Source organism: Chanodichthys erythropterus, chromosome 5 (genome assembly GCF_024489055.1).
Source record: "Chanodichthys erythropterus isolate Z2021 chromosome 5, ASM2448905v1, whole genome shotgun sequence".
Lineage (NCBI taxonomy): Eukaryota > Metazoa > Chordata > Actinopteri > Cypriniformes > Xenocyprididae > Chanodichthys > Chanodichthys erythropterus.
The window spans coordinates 20,936,864-20,958,620 of NC_090225.1; the positions used below are offsets into that span (position 1 = coordinate 20,936,864).

Consider the following 21,757-nt stretch of genomic DNA (forward strand, 5'->3'; position numbering starts at 1 on the left):
GGATAGCAAAATAAAGTAAACTGTGACATATATTATACCCAAAAATTCTTCATACAGTGGGCTACCAGTAAAATTGATAAAACATCTGACATAATTAAAATGATTTTTTTCTGACACAGTTTAACTCTGAGATCTTGTCATATTTTATTATATAGTGAATAAACTGTATTAATGAATGAAATGTTCAAGAAATGTTTCTTTTGGTTTGACTGTAAATTTCATTCACATTTGCGCACGTCAAAACTCCAGGTTTGACGTCAAAAACCATAACATGACAATTTCAACCTCATTATACACAACTGCTGCTTCAGAAAAATGTTGTGCACGTCATTCAGACCTTTTTTTATGATTTTGACAGCCCCGTGGTCAAAATTCACTTTCATTATACAGAAAAGATGAGAATGAAACATTTCCTTTTGTGGTCTATGAAAGAAAAAAAACAGTTCTAAAGGACACGAGGAAGAGTAAATGTTAACAGATTTGTAATTTTCCGCTGAACTATCCCTTAAAGACATTAAAATTATTAGATTAAAATTATTAAAATTATTATCATTAGCCACTCTCCACCATGCAGGTGATCGCAGGTTGTACTATACTTTTGGGCACATTTAGTCCCACGATGATGGCAAAACCTGACCCTACACACATTCTACGCACCATATTCAGATAGATACAGCACTGATTAAGTTTATAATGACAGTACCCATAATGCCCCTGTGGAGAGCTTGCCCTCTCTCCTGGGCACAGATCTGACACAAAGCAGAAATATACACAACATAGGAGAAACAGGAACTAATATGCTAATGAAAAAAGGATTTCATCCAACTATCTTTTCCTCCATTCATCTAATCATTTCTTTAATGGTTGAGGTGGTTGAGGGCACAATGTGAAAAAGCATTTTTTTTCGATCTCATAAAAGACAATCATTACTCGTTTCTCCCTTGTGCTCTGAAGTAAAAGGTCAAGTTGTTCTGTCTGTGTGAAGGACTGTGCCATGTTTGAGTAATTATCTCGGATTGGAATTGCCAGAGTTTTGGACTAATTATTTTTGCTGTTAGAACCCTAACGAGCAGCAGAACTGTAGGCGTGAGCTGGCGGCTCCTGGCAGAACATGATCAGTGCTTACAATGAACACTAACAATCAGGCAGTCTCCTAAATTTTACACTAAAACACACACATTCAGCCAAGCTCTAAATCACAAAACACCCAGCTGTGCTCCTAATGCCACCTTTGCAGTGAGCTAAATGAAGTGGAACTGAAGTCTGGTCACACAAAGCTTTCATTTTTGATTGCGGTCTAGAAGATGGAGGTAAAAGAGATCTCATTTGTGATTTTTCTTTCATATGAGACTGAAGACACAGAATAAAAGAGAATGGGTGGATGGATGGATGATTTCACCCAAGTAACTAAGAGCATTTAATGACTCACTAAACTACTTCTCATTATCACAGAGTCAATTCCAGAAACTTCACAGCGCATTATACCGAGATCTATGCTGGAAAGTTTTTTTCTTTATCCTGCATGATTCCAAAACACACCGAGTTTTATTTTTAGCGACACATTAAATGCCATTAAGTGCTTGAGAGTACACAGAATTGGATGTTTAAATGTCAACAAACACTTGAGTCCCATAATGGCAGATACGCTGCCGGAGGATAGAATGGACAGAATGATTAAACTGCAAAGATAAATGAGTGAAATGGTTCCATTTTTTTTTTTCAGCTGTGACATTAACTAAAAGGAACGGAAGTTTTAGTAGGGCATTATTCTCTTAATGTCAAAAACACTGATACTCTGCGGTGACTGAACAAAATATATCAGCTGAGCTAAAGTTCATTTAGCACAGTTAAAGGTATTATGTGAGCAAATATATTGTTATAAAATATATATTATGTGAGCAAAACTTACAAAATATGAACAATTATAAAAATTTGTGCTTTGATTAATCGTAATTAATCGCATCTAACAAAAAAGTGAAGTGAATAACTCAGTACCTGGCACCTGTTAGTGGGTGGGATATACTATATTAGGCAGCAAGTGAACATTTTGTCCTCAAAGATGATGTGTTAGAAGCAGGAAAAATGGCTAAGCGTAAGCATTAAGCACCAAATTGTGATGGCAAAGAAAGAGCATCTCCAAAACTGCAGCTCTTGTGGGGTGTTCCCGGTCTGCAGTGGTCAGTATCTATCAAAAGTGCTCCAAGGAAGGAACAGCGGTGAACCGGCGACAGGGTCATGGGTGGCCAAGGCTCAATGATGCACGTGTGGAGCGAAAGGCTGGCCCGTGTGGTCCGATCCAACAGACGTTTTTTGTTTCGAATTAGTGGTTCGGAGCGCGTATCAAACTGACAAAGTCAATTTATTTCAGTAAATGAGGCTTGTTACATCATAAGTGTTTCGAAATTTCAATGGTTTACCACTGGGGGGCGTGACTTTGGCAGTTTGATACACGCTCCGAACCACTGATTCAAAACAAAAGATTCGTAAAGCTCCATGAAGCAGTGTCTTGAAATCGCCCATCACCAGATATTGTTGAATAAAGTCGTTATTTTGTTTTTTGGTGCGCAAAAAGTATTCTCGTTGCTTCATAACATGAAGGTTGAACCACTGTAGTCACATGAACCATTTCAAATATGTTTTTAGTAGCTTTCTGGGCATTGAAAGTGTTAATTGGCAATGCAGGTGTCTCTGAGCCATCGGATTTTATAAAAAATATCTTAATTTGTGTTCTGAAGATGAACGAAGGTCTTATGGGTTAGGGCTATTTTAAATGCTTTGAAATAGCCAATAATGACAATGCCTTTAGCCAATAGCCAATGCCTTTAAATATGCCGTTAATTTCTTAAATTAGAAAACAACTCACAATTTATGTATGTATTTGCTACTGGCCTGTAGAGAGTTATTACATCCACACTCATTAAGTGAATCTACAATACCATTAAGCGCTCCCAACTGCTCTCTTTTCTGCCTCTCTCACAAACAAACTTCACGTTTCTAACCTGTGCACAGTCATGAGGAAGTAACTTTCTTATATAATGAACATGCCAGTGGAATAGCTGTAATAATGTTAGCATTAACTAGAAAGTGTAATATTCAGCTATTAAAGCATGTGAACACTCTTACTGTGAGAATGATGTGTGAATGTGTCTGCAGGGACAAAAACTGTTACTCAATCTCACGGACCAATGCACAGCTGTGATATGCAAAGCATGCATATGTACAATACATGTAGCTTCATGCAAACTTGTACATATAATCACAATGCAGTCTTACTCACTCTCTTAATTGCAGTATCAGAGAAGAGAAGAGAAGAGAAGAGAAGAGAAGAGAAGAGAAGAGAAGAGAAGAGAAGAGAAGAGAAGAGAAGAGAAGAGAAGAGAAGAGAAGAGAAGAGAAGAGAAGAGAAGCGAGGCTGTTGCAAGAGGGAGGGTAAGATATTTTTTAATGAAAGATTACAAGGCTCATACATTTTTTAAAAATAATGATGTGCACGGATAAATCTTTTATAATAAATACTGCAATAATCCTTATATAAAAATAAGAATTGTCAATTTGTGACAATGGGTTACCACACATTATTGACAAAAAATATTCCATAACCTTTTCTATTAATACTCTACAGGAATTTCAGGAAACACACTCTACCTCTAATTCTCAATAGCAGAATGTCACACACAACAAACTTTGGTGGCATCATTATGGCTGAACTTCATTTAGATCTTGTTAATTGGCGTAGACGTTCTGAGGACTCTAACCATAGTCCTCTAACCAAGTTCCCATGGTGATGGGGGCCCAAGAGAGATGATTGGTGGAATGGAATAGGAGAACAGCACAGGTGCATACAGGATAAACTTTCAGGAACGCTTAAAACTGTTATCCAAATGAAGAACACACTGCAGGGGCTAAGATAAATGTACACCTCGAAAGAAACCTTTAAACTACTCACACAAACCCACACAGAAGCACACCCATACTCCTCACACTGTGGATCTAAACCATGTCAGCTATCTCATCACGCTTGTAGGTGCCAGGGTAGCCATCTTGTCTGAGCGTTTCGAGGGTGTATGTGAGAACCCCCTGCCGTGTAGACATGTTCAAATGCTTCTCTATATAACAACCAGACACACATTCCCTCCATAAACGCTCTGTATCGTTCTCATGACTGACACCAGCCCACATCATGCTGGAGGTCCTATTCTTAGCCTCCGGTGACTCTTTGCTGAATTCCAGCATGTTTGGGTGGATTCTGTGACTCATTTGTTTTTATCTCTGTGCTGGATTGTTGAGTCAGAAATTGGACATCAGAATAAAGATGAGAGTAAATCTTTTGCAAGATGCAAAAGCAACATTTCAGAATCTCAGCCTACTTTTTTAGACATCTGTTGTGCTGGCCATTTGCACAGTGTGCAAACCTGAACAAACAGTGCACTTGAGGGCGGAAGAGACTGCAGCCAATAGAATGACACTATAATGTAAAGACAAAGACCATGTTTTTACACTACAAATGCAACGTGGTCATATGCACTTCTGACTACCTCTGAATTTGGACCTCTGAACAGAAATTGTTTTAGACTCCATATACAACTGTATTTTGCACTGACCACTAGTAATCGGATTATTGTGAAGAGGTTAGAAGACAGAGATGGAGGCAGAGGGAGAGAGAGAGAGAAAGAGAACGAGAAACAGAGACTATGAGAATTATTTCATTTGATTTGAGGAACGTAAGACTCACCTGTAACTCCCCCATCACCTGAGTTATTCTTCTTCCCAGTAAAGAAGGTCTGAGAATATCTGTCTTTCATGTCTAAATGCTTGTAGGTCTTTATAATACGGAGTATTAAAAAAACACCATTATAAAAACAGACATACAGTTGGCGTTTACATGTCTCAGCTTCCTAGCAACCTATATATTATTATATATATATATATATATATATATTTTTTTTTTTTGTCTTTGTTTGTTTTTTTAAAGAAGTTCCTTATGCTCACCAAGGCAGCAAAAACAGTAATATTGTGAAATATATCATTCTAAGATGCTATAATAATTATATATATATATATAAAAAACTGTAATTCAAAAGTGGTATTAATGATTTTACTCAGCAAGAATGCATTAAATTGACCAAAAGTGACAGTAAAGACATTTATAATGTTACAAAATATTTCTGTTTTCAATAAATGCTGTTCTTTTGAACTTTTTATCCAAAGAATGTATCAATAAAAATAAGCAGAAAAAAACTGTTATTAAAAAGGTTTTTTATCTTTGATAATAATAAGAAACTATATTTGAGCATAGAATATTTTAGCACTAATAATAATATAATAACAGATAATATAATAATAAATAATAATAATAATAACAGATAATAATCAAGCACCAAATCTGAATAGTAGAATGAAGTCTGAAGGAGATCATGTGACACTGAAGACTGGAGTAATGGATGCTGCAAATTCAACTGCATCACAGGAATAAATTACATTATAAAATATATTCAAATATAAACAGTTTTTCCAAGTACAAATAATGATGTTTTTGAAAATTACCACACTACTGGGAAGAGTGGTAACACTAATAAAAAACATGTAAAAATGTTACATTTTGTGCATGCATTTTTTTTTTTGTAAACAAAGTTACTTGTTCAGAATAATTTAATATGCTATACCCCATCATCTGTAATTGATTAAGTGAAATTAAACAACAGAACCTGCAAATTCATGCAGTTCAGTCATTCACCATCAACATAATCACAAATCAAATTATAAAAATGTGAAATTATACTTTACCTCAAATGTGCTGTTTGTCCTATAAATCCTTGACACAAACACAACTTCTACCGTGACCTCAGGTCAAGTTTCACACCTGTAGCTCATTGTGTGTTTGTTAAAGATCATTTTGATAATGTTGAATCTAATTTTATTTGCGTCATAATTATCTGAAACACATAGGCGTGAAGTTTGACATGCACTTTATTTAATTAAGACAAAATAACACTTTGAAGAGGAACTCATTTTGATGTCCAGTGAAAACAGCACAAGCAGCTTGACGGTCACATTGCAGCACAGAAGTTTATAGCGCACAATGACCATAATAACACAAGCTCTCTTGAAACCTAAAGTGCCTATCGAGTTTCTTTCACTTTTTGTCCTAAGTCAGGCTTTTCTTCTTCACGGTCTCCCTCTCAGTTCTGTGCGCTCCAGAAAGGAGCGGGATGAATGTATCGCTACGCGATGCTCGCAAGGCACCTTCCCACGCGTTCCCGGGCGCGTCAGACCTGCGCGAGGCGCTTCTGACTGCGAGCTCGAGCGCGCGCAGCTCCATGAGTTCCAGCTCGTGCTTAGCGGCGGTCTCGAGCACCTTCTGTTTGTTGTAATAGATGACAAAGTTATTGATGATGGGGTGTATGGGCAGCGCTATGGCGATCACCCCGCACAGAAAACTGATTGCAGCGTTGCACCGGCCCAGAGTTGTCTTTGGGTAGATGTCCCCGTAGCCGACGGTGGTCATGGTGATGATGGCCCACCAAAAGGACTGCGGGATGCTTCTGAACAACGTCTCCGGGTGGCTTTGCTCCATGGTGTACCCGAGTGCGGAGAACACGAAGATGCCCACTCCCATGTACATGAGGAGCAGACCCAGCTCCTTGAAGCTGCGTTTGAGCGCGTACGTGAGCGTCTGTAGGCCAGAAGAATGGCGCGCCAACTTGAAGATACGCGCAATGCGCATGATGCGGAGCGCCTGCACCGCCTGCTGCACGTTGACCAGCTCCATCATGGCCGTGCCGAGGTACGTGAGAACCAGCACCACGTAGAACGGCAGAATGGCCAGGAAGTCTATCATATTCATGAAGGAAAGCGCGAAGCGCACCTTGTTAGGGGAAGATGCGAAGCGCAGTACGTACTCTATCGTGAACCATCCGATGCATGCCGTCTCGATAGCATCCAGGGTCGGGTGCTCAACGCGGTTACCTTCGGAATCCTCCACCTGGAGGTCCGGTATGGTCCCGAGACACATCACCACAGATGACACTAGAATGAACAGGAACGACACGACGGCAATTACGCGTGCGGGGAGCGAGGACTCTGGTTTCTCCATGAGCTTCCAGACGAACTTCTGCCATCTCTCATTGCGGCTCACGTCAGGGTCAGAGTCCAAATCATCCAGGATCAGTTTCACCTTGTCTGCAATCTCCGCCAACTCTTCCTCCTTCTCGGTCAAGTTGCTTTTGCAGCATTCGTCCAAGTAGCTTAAGTCAATCTTCCAAAACTCCATCTCTTTAATAAAACAAATGGGGCAGATTCCGCGCTTCATATGGATCTCCCCGAAGTAGTACACTTCTACGATGCATTTGAACGAGTCAGGGTCTCTGTCGAAGTAGAATTCTCGTTTCCCAGGGTCATAATCATCGCAGAGTGATGAAATGACATCAAAACTCCGAGTTGAGCAGTTCACAAGTTCGGCGAGCCTGCTGTCCGGATAGCGGTTCAGAATGTCCCCGCACAGCACCAGCCGCACGCCGCCGATGTTCACGGCGATTTCCTTCTCATCGCTGCTCGACGAGCCGTTACAGTGTGCGAACCGAGTCCTCGGTAGCGTCCACATCCTCGCAATCCTGGTCTCAAAACATTTAAAACGAGTTAAATGTTAGAAACGATGAGTAGTGAAAAGGCGCATGGAGACGCAGGATCCTCATGTCAAAAGAGGACTGACTTCATAAATACTGAAGACATGCTAAAGAGTAAAATTAAATCATTTTGTTCTGTGAATGAGAAAAAGCTTTGATAAGAAAAGAATCGGGAGACTGATATCTAGATTCGAGCCGGTAACATTTCTGTGCGCTTTTGCGCAGTGAAAGCGCGCAGTTGGCACAGCAGTAACAGGTCTCCCCCCTCCTCCATGCGCACCTCTCTCTCTCTCTTTTTTTCTCTCTCTCCCTCTATAACCCCCAACTCTTAATAAATGTATCTCTCCTGCTGTTTCCAGCCTTTTTAGATTAGGGTGCGATATATATATGATTTCGGGGTGAGGTGTTGTGATTTTTCTCGCGCAACGCAAACACATCGGTTAAGCACTTTTTAAAGGAAACAATACATTGTTGATAATGGAACGTCACTTTTTTTTCAATATATCGCTGTTCCCCACGGAAAGCTAGCAAGTAAAATACTGTGGTTACTTATGTTCACTGGCGTCTATTTGGCGACAAGTGAAAATAGGGGCTCCGATCTTGTTGCCCTAAACTTTTGTGATTACTGAAATTCTGTGATTACATTGTTTGACAACAATGGTGAAAAACACATTACATGTGAACATATTTTTTTCTTTTCTCACAGGCAGTCGCAACATGAGGAAATGAATGACACCAAAGCACCGAGTACAACAGTTTGAATAATTCACACCCTGGTTGTTCACTTGACTCACCTGGAGATACATGCACAGCGCACGACAAAAATCTGGATACTTCCATCAAGTTCAAGTTGATTCATACATCACAGAACGCATGTGATAAATACAAACACTCAACAGAGCGTTTCTGAATTAGTATTCAATCAACATATAGTTCTCCCCGGTTTGCCAGAAAGAGACGACCATCTGCAACCCCGAGTAATTGCGCCACCCTTAGAAAATTCAGTAGAATTACAATAATAGATAGCTGGATAGATGTGAATACAGTTGTGGCCAGAATTATTAGACCCCTTCATAAATATGATCAAAGATGACTCTAAAAATAAATCTGCATTGTTTATCCTTTTGATCTTTAATTCATAAAATTAGCAAAAATCTAACCTTTCATTGAAGGAAAAGAATTGAAAGTGGGGGGGGGGGGGAGATAACATTAAGAAATAAATGTTTTTCTCCAAAACACGTTGCCCACAATTATTAGCACCCCTAGAATTTTTTATGAGTAAAATATCTCTGAAGTATATTCGCATTCATATTTAAATTTTTTTTTAGCATACCAGTGTGATCATGAATATGAAATTGTCCAGCCAGGACTTCCTGTTCCACAGGAGTATAAACATGAGGAAACACAAAGGCCAAATTTCTTTAATCATTCACCACAATGAGAAAAAACAAAGAATATAGTTCTGATGTGCAGCAAATGATTGTCGAGTTTCACAAAATAGAAAGTGGCTGTAAGAAAATACCTAAAACATTGAAAATCCCCATTTCCACTATCAGGGCAATAATTAAGAAGTTCCAATTAATTAAAGATGTTACAAATCTGCCTGGAAGAGGACGAGTTTCTAAATCGTCCTAATGCGAAGTGAGGAGGAATGTTTGAGTGGACAAAGACTCTCCAAGGATCACAGCTGGAGAATTGCAGAGATTAGTTGAGTCTTGAATCTCAGAAAGCCTAAAAAAAAACTATCAAACAGCACCTACATACCCACAAGTTGTTCAGGAGGGTTTCAAGAAAAATCCTCTGCTCTCATCCAGAAACAATCTCCAGCATATTCAGTTGTCAGACAAGACTGGAACTTCAAACGGGACAAGCTTCTATGGTCAGATCAAACTAAAATAAGAGCTTTTTGGCAGCAAATCCACCAGATGGGTTTGGTGCACACATGGATAAAAAGTGCCCCATGCCCACAGTCAAATATACTGCTGGATCTTTAATGTTGTGGGCCTATTTTTCTGCTGGAGGTCCTGGACATCTTGTTCAGATACATGGTATCATGGATTCTATCAAATACCAATAGATAAAAAATCAAAACCTGACCGCTTCTGCTAGAAATCTTATAATGGGCTGTGGTTAGATCATCCGTTGGGACAATGATCCAAAACAAACATCAAAACCAGCACAAAAATGTGTCACTGAGCACAAAATGAAGCTTCTGCCATGACCATCCCAGTCCCCTGACCTGAACCCTAAAGAAAATGAGTGGAGTGAACCGAAGAGAAGCACCACCAACATGGAGTTGGGAATCTGAAGGATCTGGAAAGATTCTGTATGAAGGAATGGTCTCTGATCTCTTGTCAGGTGTTCTCCAAACTCATCAGGTGTCATGGAAGAAGATTCAGAGCGGTTTTCTTGGCAAAAGGAGGTTGCAAAAAGTATTGAATAAAAGGGTGCTAATAATTGTGGGCAATGTGTTTTGGAGAAAAACATTTATTTCATAATGTTATTTCCCCCCCACTTTCAATTCTTTTCCTTCAATGAAAGGTTAGATTTTTGCTAATTTTATAAATTAAAGATCAAAAGGATAAACAATGTAGATTTATTTTTAGAGACATCTTTGATCATATTTATGAAGGGGTCTAATAATTCTGGCCACAACTGTAGATGTGGCCATGTCGTTTGTTAGTTTTTTCAAACCAAGAAAATTAAGGACTATCGAACGCTTCGGCCATTTCCACGCAGGAAACAAACTTACTGACACAATTTTATATGAAATAAGTGGTCACAATGGGAGCCTGCAATTAAACTCCATATTATATAGCTGCTAGTGAAAGGCTTTTATGCAAATTGAAAACAGTAAAAAAAGAAAATTATGAAGGCCAAACAATATATAAAACTGCAAGATGAAAAATTACTTGTATAAAAAAATACACATGACATTTATGAAAAATACTCTGTATGAAGAACAGAATTTGAGGGGGGGGGGGGGGGGGGACTAGATATCAAACCTATAATCTTAGTTGCCCTGTGACAACTTGCCCCATTTCTCCACAATTCATTGGTAAATACATATGAAATACTGATCTCTTCTACCAATAAGTCATAAAAATACTGTTACTTATCTTTGGTGACTTCTGTGGTCAACATGGCAGTTTGAAATCTCAAAGCAACTTGTATCTGCATGATTTTAGATCTGAGAACTATTAAAAAAAAAAAAAGTGAATGAGATAAAGTAGCAAAAAAGTACTGACTGGTTCCAGTCTAGAAAATCAAACATTTTAATATTTCAAAGTCAAAGCAATCACCATGGAAACAAACCTTCAAATGGGCTGGTATGTGCAAAATACACCACATTCAAAACCACTGCTGCAAAACCAGACAAACTTGGAGAAAATCCCACATCTCCACAGGTATGGCTTCATTCAGCTTGTTTACAATGAGATATTTAATCCCTATTTAAACATTACTTTTTGTTGATACAGCACACACACAGACAAAAATTATCATACTTTTCTGTAATGAGGCAGGTAGACAGTAAAATCCAACTGAGTTCACTCAAATAATAAAAGGGGAAACAAAACGTAAGCTGATTGAACTTGGCTGAGCTACAATTGAGACTTGAGAGAGTTAAATAAAACCTACAACTAAGTCAAATGGAAAACAGCCAGCCAAACTAGATTCCCCGTTTAATCTGGGCATGAAATAAGCTTTTAACTTTTACACGGTTTTGGCAATGCATTCAGACCAACTGGCACATGCCTGTTATACACACACACACACACACACAACCTCATACCAGTGTACACATGCACACGCACACACACACACACACACACACACACACACACACACACACACACACACACACACACACACACACACACACACCAGTAGCTGTGCAGTTAATCCTCTGGAGTATATAGGAAGAGTTGATGTGCATCAGTCTGTGGCGTTCATCCACCATACTTTAATTTAAAGGCTCTAAAAGCAGAAGAAGCCAGGTTAACTTCACCCTCTCTCCTGCTTGTTTCTCTCTCTCAGTTCATGTTATTTTACCAGGCCGATTTTCTTGGCTTCTGTTTCATAGATGAGAAGTCTCCACATTTTCACTATAAACACTTCCGCTTCTTCATCCAGTACCTGTAGGAAATATATCTCAGATTATCCAAACAGTAAAAGGATGAATGCCACAAAAATATGTCCAAGTCACAATTCAAGCCAAAATTGAAAGAAAAAAAAAATGTGTTAATGTGTATTCACAAATTTGGTACTTATTAATATTTCTGAGTAATATTAATGAACTACATGTACTTTGCTTTCTTTTTTCGGGCACTGGTTGAACGTACATGTATTTTATAACTTTAAGTTAAACATGGACACTGCAATAAAGTTTTAGTAGTGTTTTTTTTTTTTTTTAGAATGATTAAGATTTATTACATTGTGACATGACACATTTCCCATTATTCTCTTTAGTTATCATCATTACTGCAATAGTAATATTTACTGCATTACTATAAAAACTATAAAATTCTGATTTCATTTAAATAATTGTAAATGCTTCATAGTTTTTAAAAATATAGATTTTTTGAATGCATTACTGGTATGAGAACAATAATAATTTGATTGGATTCAATTAGATTTTTCACACTGTGGGAATGATAAATGTGCTTAATTGTCATGAAAATAATTTTACAGTGCAAAAAAACCCTTAATGGTTCTACTATATACAATAGAATTGGGGAGAAATACTGACATTTCCATTTACTGACTTTACAAGTTCTGTGAGATTCACCAAATAATATTTATTAGGTGTGTGTGTGTGTGTGTAGACACTTTTCCATGTGCTATTTACCATGGCAACATCATCCAGAATTCCCTCTGGTGTGCTGTGAGCCATGACCTGCAACAAGACAAAAAACAAACTGATGCCAAGAAAGGAGAACAGACAACATATCCACCCAGATAGAGACACAAACATACCTTAGAACAGACAAAGTCGACTAGTGTGGCTTCCTCCTCTCCGATGTATTCTATGATTTTCTTATTGATCCAGGGGCGGATCCTCCTGTCCATCAATGTCTGTGTGGGAAAAAAAAAAGGAGTCATCGATATATTGCATTCATGTCTACAAAAACACACAGTTCAATATCTAGGCTGAGTAATTACAGGGCACATTAAACAAATAAACTGCAGTTTAAAGCAGTCACTCTAATGGCTTGTCTAATAGCTTTTTCTCTCACCGTGTCCACCATGTTCCAGTCCAGTGGATAATTAAACAGCTCTTGTTTGACTGTGGGAATTTTCTCAATCAGACTCTTGATATGTTTTCGTTTCTCTTCTGTGTTTACACCAGGCCGTGACCCCGTGACCTCTGCTCCATCTAGGCTAAGGCCTCCCCTCTCATCCTCACTGTAATCGAGAGGTACCAGCTTCCTCTTCTTGGGTGCTTCCTCTGTCTCCTCATCGTCAAACTTATTAAAGACGCTGTCCACCACGGCAAGAGCCTTTCGTCTTACTGCCTGCGGCATTTTAGGACTTCCTGCAGCACCTGAGAGACAAGAAGCAATTTAATGTGAAGGAGAAGAAAAACTTTTGTGATTTAAGTGAACACTCCACTTTTTTTGAAAATAGGTTCATTTTCTAACTCCCCTAGAGTTAAAAAGTTTTACCGTTTTTGAATCCATTCAGCCGATCTCCGGGTCTGGCGGTACCACTTTTAGCATAGCTTAGCATAGTTCATTGAATCTGATTAGACCGTTAGCATCTCGCTCAAAAAATGACCAAAGAGTTTCAATATTTTTCCAATTTAAAACTTGACTCTTCTGTAGTTACATCGTGTACTAAGACCGACGGAAAATGAAAAGTTGCGATTTTCTAGGCCGATACGGCTAGGAACTATACTCTCATTCTGGCGTAATAATCAAGGAACTGTGCTGCCGTAACATGGCTGCAGCAGGAGCAATGATATTATGCAGCGTCTCTCACAAAAAAAAAAAAAAAAAAAGAAAAATATTGAAACTCTTTGGTAATTTTTGAGTGAGATGCTAACGGTCTAATCAGATTCAATGATCTATGCTAAGCTATGCTAAAACTAGACAGACTCTGAGATCGGCTGAATGGATTCGAAAACAAGACAAGACCAATCACAATTCAGTATGTAAATGTAAAACAAAACACCAACTGCAATTTAGTATGCAAATACTTGGATGACATCACCTGTCAGTTAGATGTTGAATGTTAAACATTATATCAATGTAAACCAGAAGTTTAAAAAAATAAATGCATCACATATAAGGGTAAAATTAACCAAAAAACAAAGTTTGAATCAAGTTGCTAAGTGGTTCATGCTGAAGTAACTGCTGAAGTTTTTAATTTAAAATACCGTTCAAAAGATTGGGGTCAGTATTTGTCTTAAATAAATGAATACTTTTATTCAGAAAGGACAAATCAGACTGATAAAAAGAGACCGTAAAGACATTGATAATGTAATAAAGTAATGATTCTGAAAATTCAGCTTTGCATCAAAGCAATACATTTTAAATATTTAAAAATATATATTAAAAAAAAGTTCTTTTAAACTGTAATAATTATTAAATATCAAATATTACCGTTTTGACTATTTTTAATTTTTTTTTTTTTTAAATCAGCTTTGGTAAGCATAAGAGAGTTCTTTCTAAAACATATAAAAATAAAAAATAAAATAAATAAAAAAATCTTACTGAGCCAAACTTTTGAACAGTAATGTACATCAGCTCAAATGTTGTTGTGACAGTCATTTTAATAACACAGAGACCTAGTTTGAGACTGAGGCCTATTTTAGGCCTGAGCTCCTCTGTGGGCGGGACCTCATGTGAAGAGTTCTCATTCGGAGCGACGATGCCGCGAGGTGATTCGCTGCTGGGTGAGAGGGGTGTGGCATTCCCACTGGCTGAAGAGACAGAGGGTGCCGTAGTAACAGGTCTAAGTGTGGGCTTCAGGCATGGCTTAGCCTCTCGGTCATCATCATCATCATCATCATCATCATCCTCTTCATCTTCCTCTTGGTCGGTGACGTTATTGTCTGAGGAGTACGCCTCTTTCTCCACACCTTCTTTTCTCTGATGCTCCTCACGGGAGACGTGCAGCACCTCCTCACTCTGTTCTTGATTTAGAGGCGGCTGCCGCTGCTTCTCGGCCTCCTGTTCTATCTTTAAGGCAAAAAACACACAGTTACACACACACACACACACAGATAAATGCAGACATAAATTTGTACACACATATGTACCCTCTGAAGTTCAGCATCAGGATCTGGGTGTCCTTCTGCTAGGAGTCTCTGTCTGATCTCCTCTAACTCATCTTTCTCTCTTTTTCGATCTCTTTCATCTAATTCCAGCTCTTTCTCCCTATCTCTCAATCGCTTCTGCAATGCACTGCCCCTGAGAGAGACAAAGAGAGAGCAAGACAAGTAAAATAGACAGGGTGACAGATGTAATTGAACAAGAACACAATATATGGGTTTTTCTCCAACTAGTCACCTAAAATGTAAAATAATTATATTTCAATAATATTTTCACACTTTTTGTGTAATCTTACAAACCTTAAAAATTGCAGTACTGTTATTCATTTACCCTGACATGTAACAGAGCAGCAATACCATCATTTCTGTAGGTTTGTACCTGTAGTATTTAGGATCATCTCTGTCATCGTCATAATCCTCCAGGAACTCTTTCAGGCGCTTGGCTTCTTTAGTCTGAAGGAAAAAAAACAAAGCTTTACTTACATAATTTTTTCCTTGTCACTACAGTTATTAGACTAATTTACTCCTTGTACCATGACTCAAAAATATGACAGCGTTCAGACAAATTATGGCAAAAAATGTTTTAGTAAATATATGACCACTGTTAAAAACATTGCAGAAAGTAAAGAATTTACTTATTAATGAAAAAAAATATATATTTTATAACTGTTCTTTTGGAATTTATATACATCAAAGAATTCTGAATAAACATGTATCACCATGTTTTTAACATTGATAAGAAGAAATGTGCACCAAATCTGCATATTAGAATGATAATTGTAGGATCATGTGACACTGAAGACTGGAGTAATGATGCTGAAAATTCAGCTTTGCAATTTTTATATGCACCATTTTAAATTGGTGCATATAAATAATGTATGAACATAATTTTAATATTTTCCTTGAGCAAAAAATAATGCAAAAAGTATAATATGTTTAAATCTATTTAGCTAGAATGACTGATTGGTTAAAATTATGGTTTATCTGACTGAGAAGAGAAAGAAAAAAACTAGATAATAATGTTCTACTTGAATCATCATGTATATAAAAACATTCTGATAACTAATGGTTTTATCCATTTATTCTTACCATCTCTCTCTGTCTTTCCTCCTCTCTCTCTGTTTCTTTACTGTAATCCCTTGCTTTTTTCCTCTCTCTGATCTCCCAGTTCTTCAGGCGCTGTGAAAGACAAACATCACAGTATTTTACTGTGTTCAGTTTCAAGCACAATTCTGTTTGTCCTGTTTGGCATTTGAGAATAAAGGAGGTCAGATGATCTAGAAGCAGGACACTACAGAGCTCCAGAGACAGAAGAAGTAACAGAAGCTGGAAACGGCACAGATTTTCTGCACTTTTATGGGCCCAAAACCTAATAATTTATTTCAACATGACCATTTAAAGTATATAAAATTCTTAATTTGTAAAGAGCACATAAATTATGTTGTTTTCCCTGATGTTCCTTTATAGTCATGTAGAAAAATAAAGATTTCAAACCTCCTGATAGGCTGCCTCCTTTTCACGTAGTTTCCTCTCCAACCTCCGTCGTTCGTATGCCTCCTCCTCATCTTCCTCTCGCTCCCTTTTCTTCTCTTCTCGACTCTTCTCCCTTCAAAACAAAAACGCGCCCACACACAACATTTATTCTGTACATTAGAAACTAGCAATTACACTACTTACAAAAGATAAACAACACTTACACAAGGATATACAGAAAGATTTTAGACAAAGCTTTTAGATGGAACTCTTGAAAAACAACTTCTAGAAAAAAAAAAAGTTCTCTATTCTTTAAAAGATTACATGGTTTTACAAATACTACAAATATAAGCAGGTATTTTATACTCTAATTTTTTTTCTATATATTCTGTCATGTGAAGCACTACAAGAATCACTGCTTGAAAGGTGCTGCACAAATAAATGTAATGCTTTGGTTCACCCAGACGGGGTTCCCCAGCTTCCAAGCACACATTTCAAGTGGACATCCAAGCAAGTGAATAGTTGAGGCTATCTCTACTGCCTACAAGGCGCGTGACCTTCCTTCGCCTCTGGCTGTGAGGGCCCATTCCACCAGAAGTATGGCAGCATCAAAGGCTCTTCTATCAGGAGTTTCCCTCCAAGAAGTGTGTAATGTGGAGGGCTGGTCCTTTCTGCACACATTCGGCAGATTTTATACCCTGGATCTGAACTCTACATCAGGGTCTCAAGTGCTTTCATCCTAAGCTGTGGTCATGTGATTCACACTAGGACAGGCATTTCACCAGTATGGCACAGTTGGTATTCCATTTCCACAGACACAGTGTAGAGTTCCCTCGAAAGGGACCAGTTTTGACCAATGATCTTCCGGCCGTAAATAAAACTTCATTTCTGCAAAGAGCAACTTGGAAGTCGTGTCAGGTATATGCTGCGCAGCAGAGGAATAGACGTACTAAAGATTCTACGTTCAAAAGGCCACAGCAGAGACAGTGATAGTGTTGAAAGACTATAGAGTCGCCCTCGGGGTGAGGCTGTAATACTCAGAGTTAGTATTAATGATCCTGTGTCGGACCAGCGTACACCTGAGAAGGACGGTGAGAGTGTATAGATGCTAAAGACCTGTGTGCTCACGTGTGATTGAGGTAGTGATAGTAGCTTCTTGACGGGACGCTGTCACCTTACTTACCTCGAAGTATTGGAAATGTATTAGAAGTATTTGAGAGGGGAATTACCTCGAGATACTGTAGTATTATATTGTATTGTATTCGGGATGGGAATTACCTTGAAGGAAATGTAGTACTGTATTGGTACTGTAGTATTGTATTATATTGACAATTGGAGGTTGTAAATGGCCTGCAGGCCGGCAGTTCTCGAGACCACTGCTTTATAGCTTCCATGGTATGCAGTCACACGTCACGGGGTGACATTGGAGTTAGTTGGACATGGCTGGACAATCACACAGGAGCTTTCCCATAGCGTCCCAAAACGCAGTATCTCGTTCCCTTCTCAGGGAACCATGGTTGCAGTCAAAATCTGAGGCGATTTCATGACGTCTTTTAAAATAACATGGAATGTGATTTCGCTGCATAGTAAGTAATGTGATGTATTTAAAGGAACACTCCACTTTTTTTGGAAATAGGCTCATTTTCCAACTCCCCTAGAGTTAAACAGTTGAGTTTTACCGTTTTCGAATCCATTCAGCCGATCTCCGGTTCTGGCGGTACCACTTTTAGCATAGCTTAGCATAGTTCATTGAATCTGATTAGACCGTTAGCATCGCGCTTAAAAATGACTCTCATTCAGTAATAATCAAGGAACTTTGCTGCCGTATCATGGCTGCAGCAGTGCAATGATATTACGCAGTGTCTCTCACAGCGTCTTCCTTGTGCAAGCAGGGGCTCACGGGCGCTGCGTAATATCATTGCACTGCTGCAGCCATGGAACGGCAGCAAAGTTCCTTGATTATTACGCCTGAATGAGAGTATAGTTCCTAGCCATATCAGCCTAGAAAATCACAACTTTTCATTTTCAGTCGGTCTTAGTACACGATTTAACTACAGAAGAGTCAAGTTTTAAATAGGAAAAATATCAAAACTCTTTGGTCATTTTTAAGCGTGATGCTAACGGTCTAATCAGATTCAATGAACTATGCTAAGCTATGCTAAAAGTGGTACCGCCAGAACCGGAGATCGGCTGAATGGATTTGAAAACAGTAAAACTCAACTGTTTAACTCTAGGGGAGTTGGAAAATTAGCCTATTTTCAAAAAAAGTGGAGTGTTCCTTTAAGAGTGAAACGGAATATGGGAAATGTCTAAATAATTTTTTTTTTAAATCTTGCACTGTCATACTTTGCACACCTTTATTAAGTAACGTGTCAGTCAAAGTTCAAATAGGATGTTTGTAAAGACTATATAGTAATACACACCTTGATCTGCTTCGGTCTTTACTGCGATCACGACTTCTCTCTTTCTCCCGCTCTTTCTCCTTTGTTCTTTCACGTTCGCGGTCTCGCTCTCTCTCTCGCTCCTTTTCTCTCTCCTTCTGTCGCTCTCTCTCCCGCTCCTTCTCTCTCTCTCGTTCACGTCGCTCTTTCTCTCGCTCCCTCTCTTTATCTCTTTCTTTCCTCTCTTTCTCAATCTGCTGTTTTTCTCTCTCCTTCTCCTCCTCTAGTTTCTGCAGGGTTCCGGTGGGGAAAGAGAGAGATTAGTTCATGTAAGTGTGAGAACACATATAGAACAAGAGCAAAGTTCCAGAATCTCCCTGGAAACAGAATTTAAAATAATGAATCCGGTGTTTCAGTGTGATGAAAATCTCAAACAGACACACACACTGTATTCCTCTCCCATAGAAAGTTTCATATATAAAGTCTCATTCTACATTATATTGGATACTGTAGTAAAAATATCATCCTACATGATTACATGAAAATATGATCCTATTATTTATAACATCTGAAATATTTAAAATAGAGTACTAATATTGATAGCATATACACAGACCACACTAAACTAAAGATACTTTCTCTCTGATTGACCTAAAAAGATTTCACCATTGCCTGTGGCAGAATTTTCACTCTGCGGTCAGAGATTGCTTTATTGCCAAAAATTACATTAAAACTAGGCCTTAAGGAGGAAAGATGGGTCAGTTCACAGACACAAAAATATATTTAAGCATTCTCCCTCCCAGGATTGCTGCGATACCATTTCTGTAATAAGTACCAATAAGAGTTGAATTATCAATATCAATTTCATTACCACAGCAAAAACTAATATGCTTTATAAATACACTACATTCAAAAGTTTGCGGTCAGTAAGATTTTTTTCATGTGTTTGAAAAAAGTATTTTATGCTCTCCAAGGTTGCATTTATTTTAAAACTGTGATTTGATAAAAATTTAGAACATTTCTATTCTAATATCTTTTAAAATGTAATTTGTTCCAGTGATGGCAAAGCTGAATTTTCAGCACCATTACTCCAGTATTCAGTGTCACATGATCCTTCAGAAATCATTCTAATATGCTGATTTGGTGGTCAGAAATATTTCTTATCATCATCATTTGAAAACAACTGTGCAATATTTTTGTGGAAACCATGACACTTATTTTTTTTCAGGATTAGCCTATTTGATGAACAAGGTTCATAAAAAAAATTGAAATGGGATTTTTTTGGAACATCATAAATGTCTTTACTGTCACTTTAGATCAATTTAATACATGTTGCTGAATAAAAGAATACATTTCTTTAGAAAATTTAATAATGAATACAAATCTTGCTGACCCAATAGTGTATACATACATATATATACAAACATACATATATACACAGTTTACACACATTTATTTAAACAGTAAAAATATGAATAAAAATATTAAATTAAAATAAAGCATTTTTAGCTTAATTATTGGAGTAAACAGAAGTGTTTGATTAATATTAATAACATAATACACAGCAACATCTATTTGGCTGCACTTACACCGCAAAGATATTTTTGACCATTCCTATAAGACAAACTGACCCTTTTAACAAATACCTCTCCAGAACGTCCATTTTGACCAAGAACTGACCGTTCACACACAGATATACGCACCTGTCAGTCAGACAGCCCTTGGGTACCGATTTGACTTGTATTATTATTACACCTTTTAATGTTAGTATTGACCTGGCACATTCTTAATCTCTACAAACCCTGTGTATTTCTCTCATAGTGTAACAATAAACACTGCTGCAAAAATCCACTATTTCCATTCACTGATTTATTCTTGAATCAGTTTTGCAGAAATCTGTAATACACTGTATCATCCAAATATATTCACTTTGGAAAAATGAATGAAATCAGAGAGGTGGAGTCTCACCCAAGGGTCGTCTTCTGTTGTCCCTCAGGCCTTAGTCGACCAACAAATATAAACAAATAAACACAAAAACAGACGCTGACCATCCAGAGAGAGAGGCTACAGTAAAACTAAATGTTTTAAATAGCTGTGACAATAGAGGAGATCTGAATGACTGCTGTGGAGAGCAACTCTCTGCTCTGAATGGTGAACGCTGAGAAAAGAGGAAATGCAAAGAGAAACGGAGAGAAATGAAAAGATGAGAACTAAAGAAGTGGGATTGTATGGAAATTACTTTCCTTTCACTGAATTTTAATGAGCCAGCAGTTAAATTTTGGTCAACTTACCTCTGAATAAACTCAATTTAAAGGGATAGTTCACCCAAAAATTGAAATTTGATGTTTATCTGCTTACCCCCAGCGCATCAAAGATGTAGGTGACTTTTTTCTTTAGTAGAACACAAATGATGATTTTTAACTGTAACTGTTGCAGTCTGTCAGTCTGTAATGCATGTCAATGGTAACAAAACCTATGAGAGTAAAAAAAAAAATAAACATGTATAGACAAATCCAAATTAAATTCTGCGGCTCGTTACGACACATTGATGTCCTAAGACACGAAACGATCAGTTTGTGCGAGAAAACGAACAGTATTTATATCATTTTTTACCTCTAAAACACCAACTGTGTTCAGCACTCGTTTAGTGAGGTCTGATCGCGCTCTGACAAGTTTCTCTCACAAACCAATCGTTTCGTGTCTTAGGATATCAATGTGTCGTCACGAGACGCAGGGTTTAATTTGGATTTGTCTATGCAAGTTTTTTCGACTCTTACTGTTCGAGTTACCATTCACTCCCATTATTTGACTGACAGACGGCAACGGTTACAGTTAAAAATCATCATTTGTGTTCTACTGAAGAAACAAAGTCACCTACATCTTGGATGCACTGGGGGTAAGCAGATAAACTATCTTTGATAAACACTTTGGGTGAACTATCCCTTTAAGGTGTTTACAGACCATACTTTTTATTATAGATTTTGTTCCACTTAAAATGTTAAACA

General features: G+C 37.9%; 2 protein-coding genes across 4 annotated transcripts in view; both read right to left on the reverse strand.

Moving 5' to 3' along the window:
- rbm25a (RNA binding motif protein 25a) overlaps window positions 1–21,757 on the reverse strand; it is a 48,200-nt gene that overhangs the window by 19,124 nt on the left and 7,319 nt on the right. Inside the window, exons 9-19 of one of the 3 annotated variants that reach the window (XM_067386523.1) lie at window positions 18,795–19,042; window positions 16,393–16,504; window positions 15,988–16,077; window positions 15,278–15,351; window positions 14,887–15,037; window positions 14,413–14,806; window positions 12,860–13,167; window positions 12,600–12,698; window positions 12,472–12,519; window positions 11,676–11,759; window positions 10,674–10,819 (exon numbers count right to left, since the gene is read on the reverse strand). In XM_067386523.1, coding sequence (XP_067242624.1) covers window positions 10,781–10,819; window positions 11,676–11,759; window positions 12,472–12,519; window positions 12,600–12,698; window positions 12,860–13,167; window positions 14,413–14,806; window positions 14,887–15,037; window positions 15,278–15,351; window positions 15,988–16,077; window positions 16,393–16,504; window positions 18,795–19,042 — 1,647 coding nt within the window. In that variant the 3' untranslated portion in view covers window positions 10,674–10,780. Of the gene's footprint in view, window positions 1–10,673; window positions 10,820–10,879; window positions 11,601–11,675; window positions 11,760–12,471; window positions 12,520–12,599; window positions 12,699–12,859; window positions 13,168–14,412; window positions 14,807–14,886; window positions 15,038–15,277; window positions 15,352–15,987; window positions 16,078–16,392; window positions 16,505–18,794; window positions 19,043–21,757 lie in introns of those variants that run through there. The other 2 variants (XM_067386524.1, XM_067386522.1) reach the window with 2 other exon arrangements.
- kcnf1b (potassium voltage-gated channel, subfamily F, member 1b) lies at window positions 5,446–7,600 on the reverse strand. The gene has a single exon (XM_067385365.1). The coding sequence runs from the start codon at window positions 7,598–7,600 to the stop codon at window positions 6,146–6,148; it is 1,455 nt and encodes a 484-aa protein (XP_067241466.1). The 3' UTR covers window positions 5,446–6,145.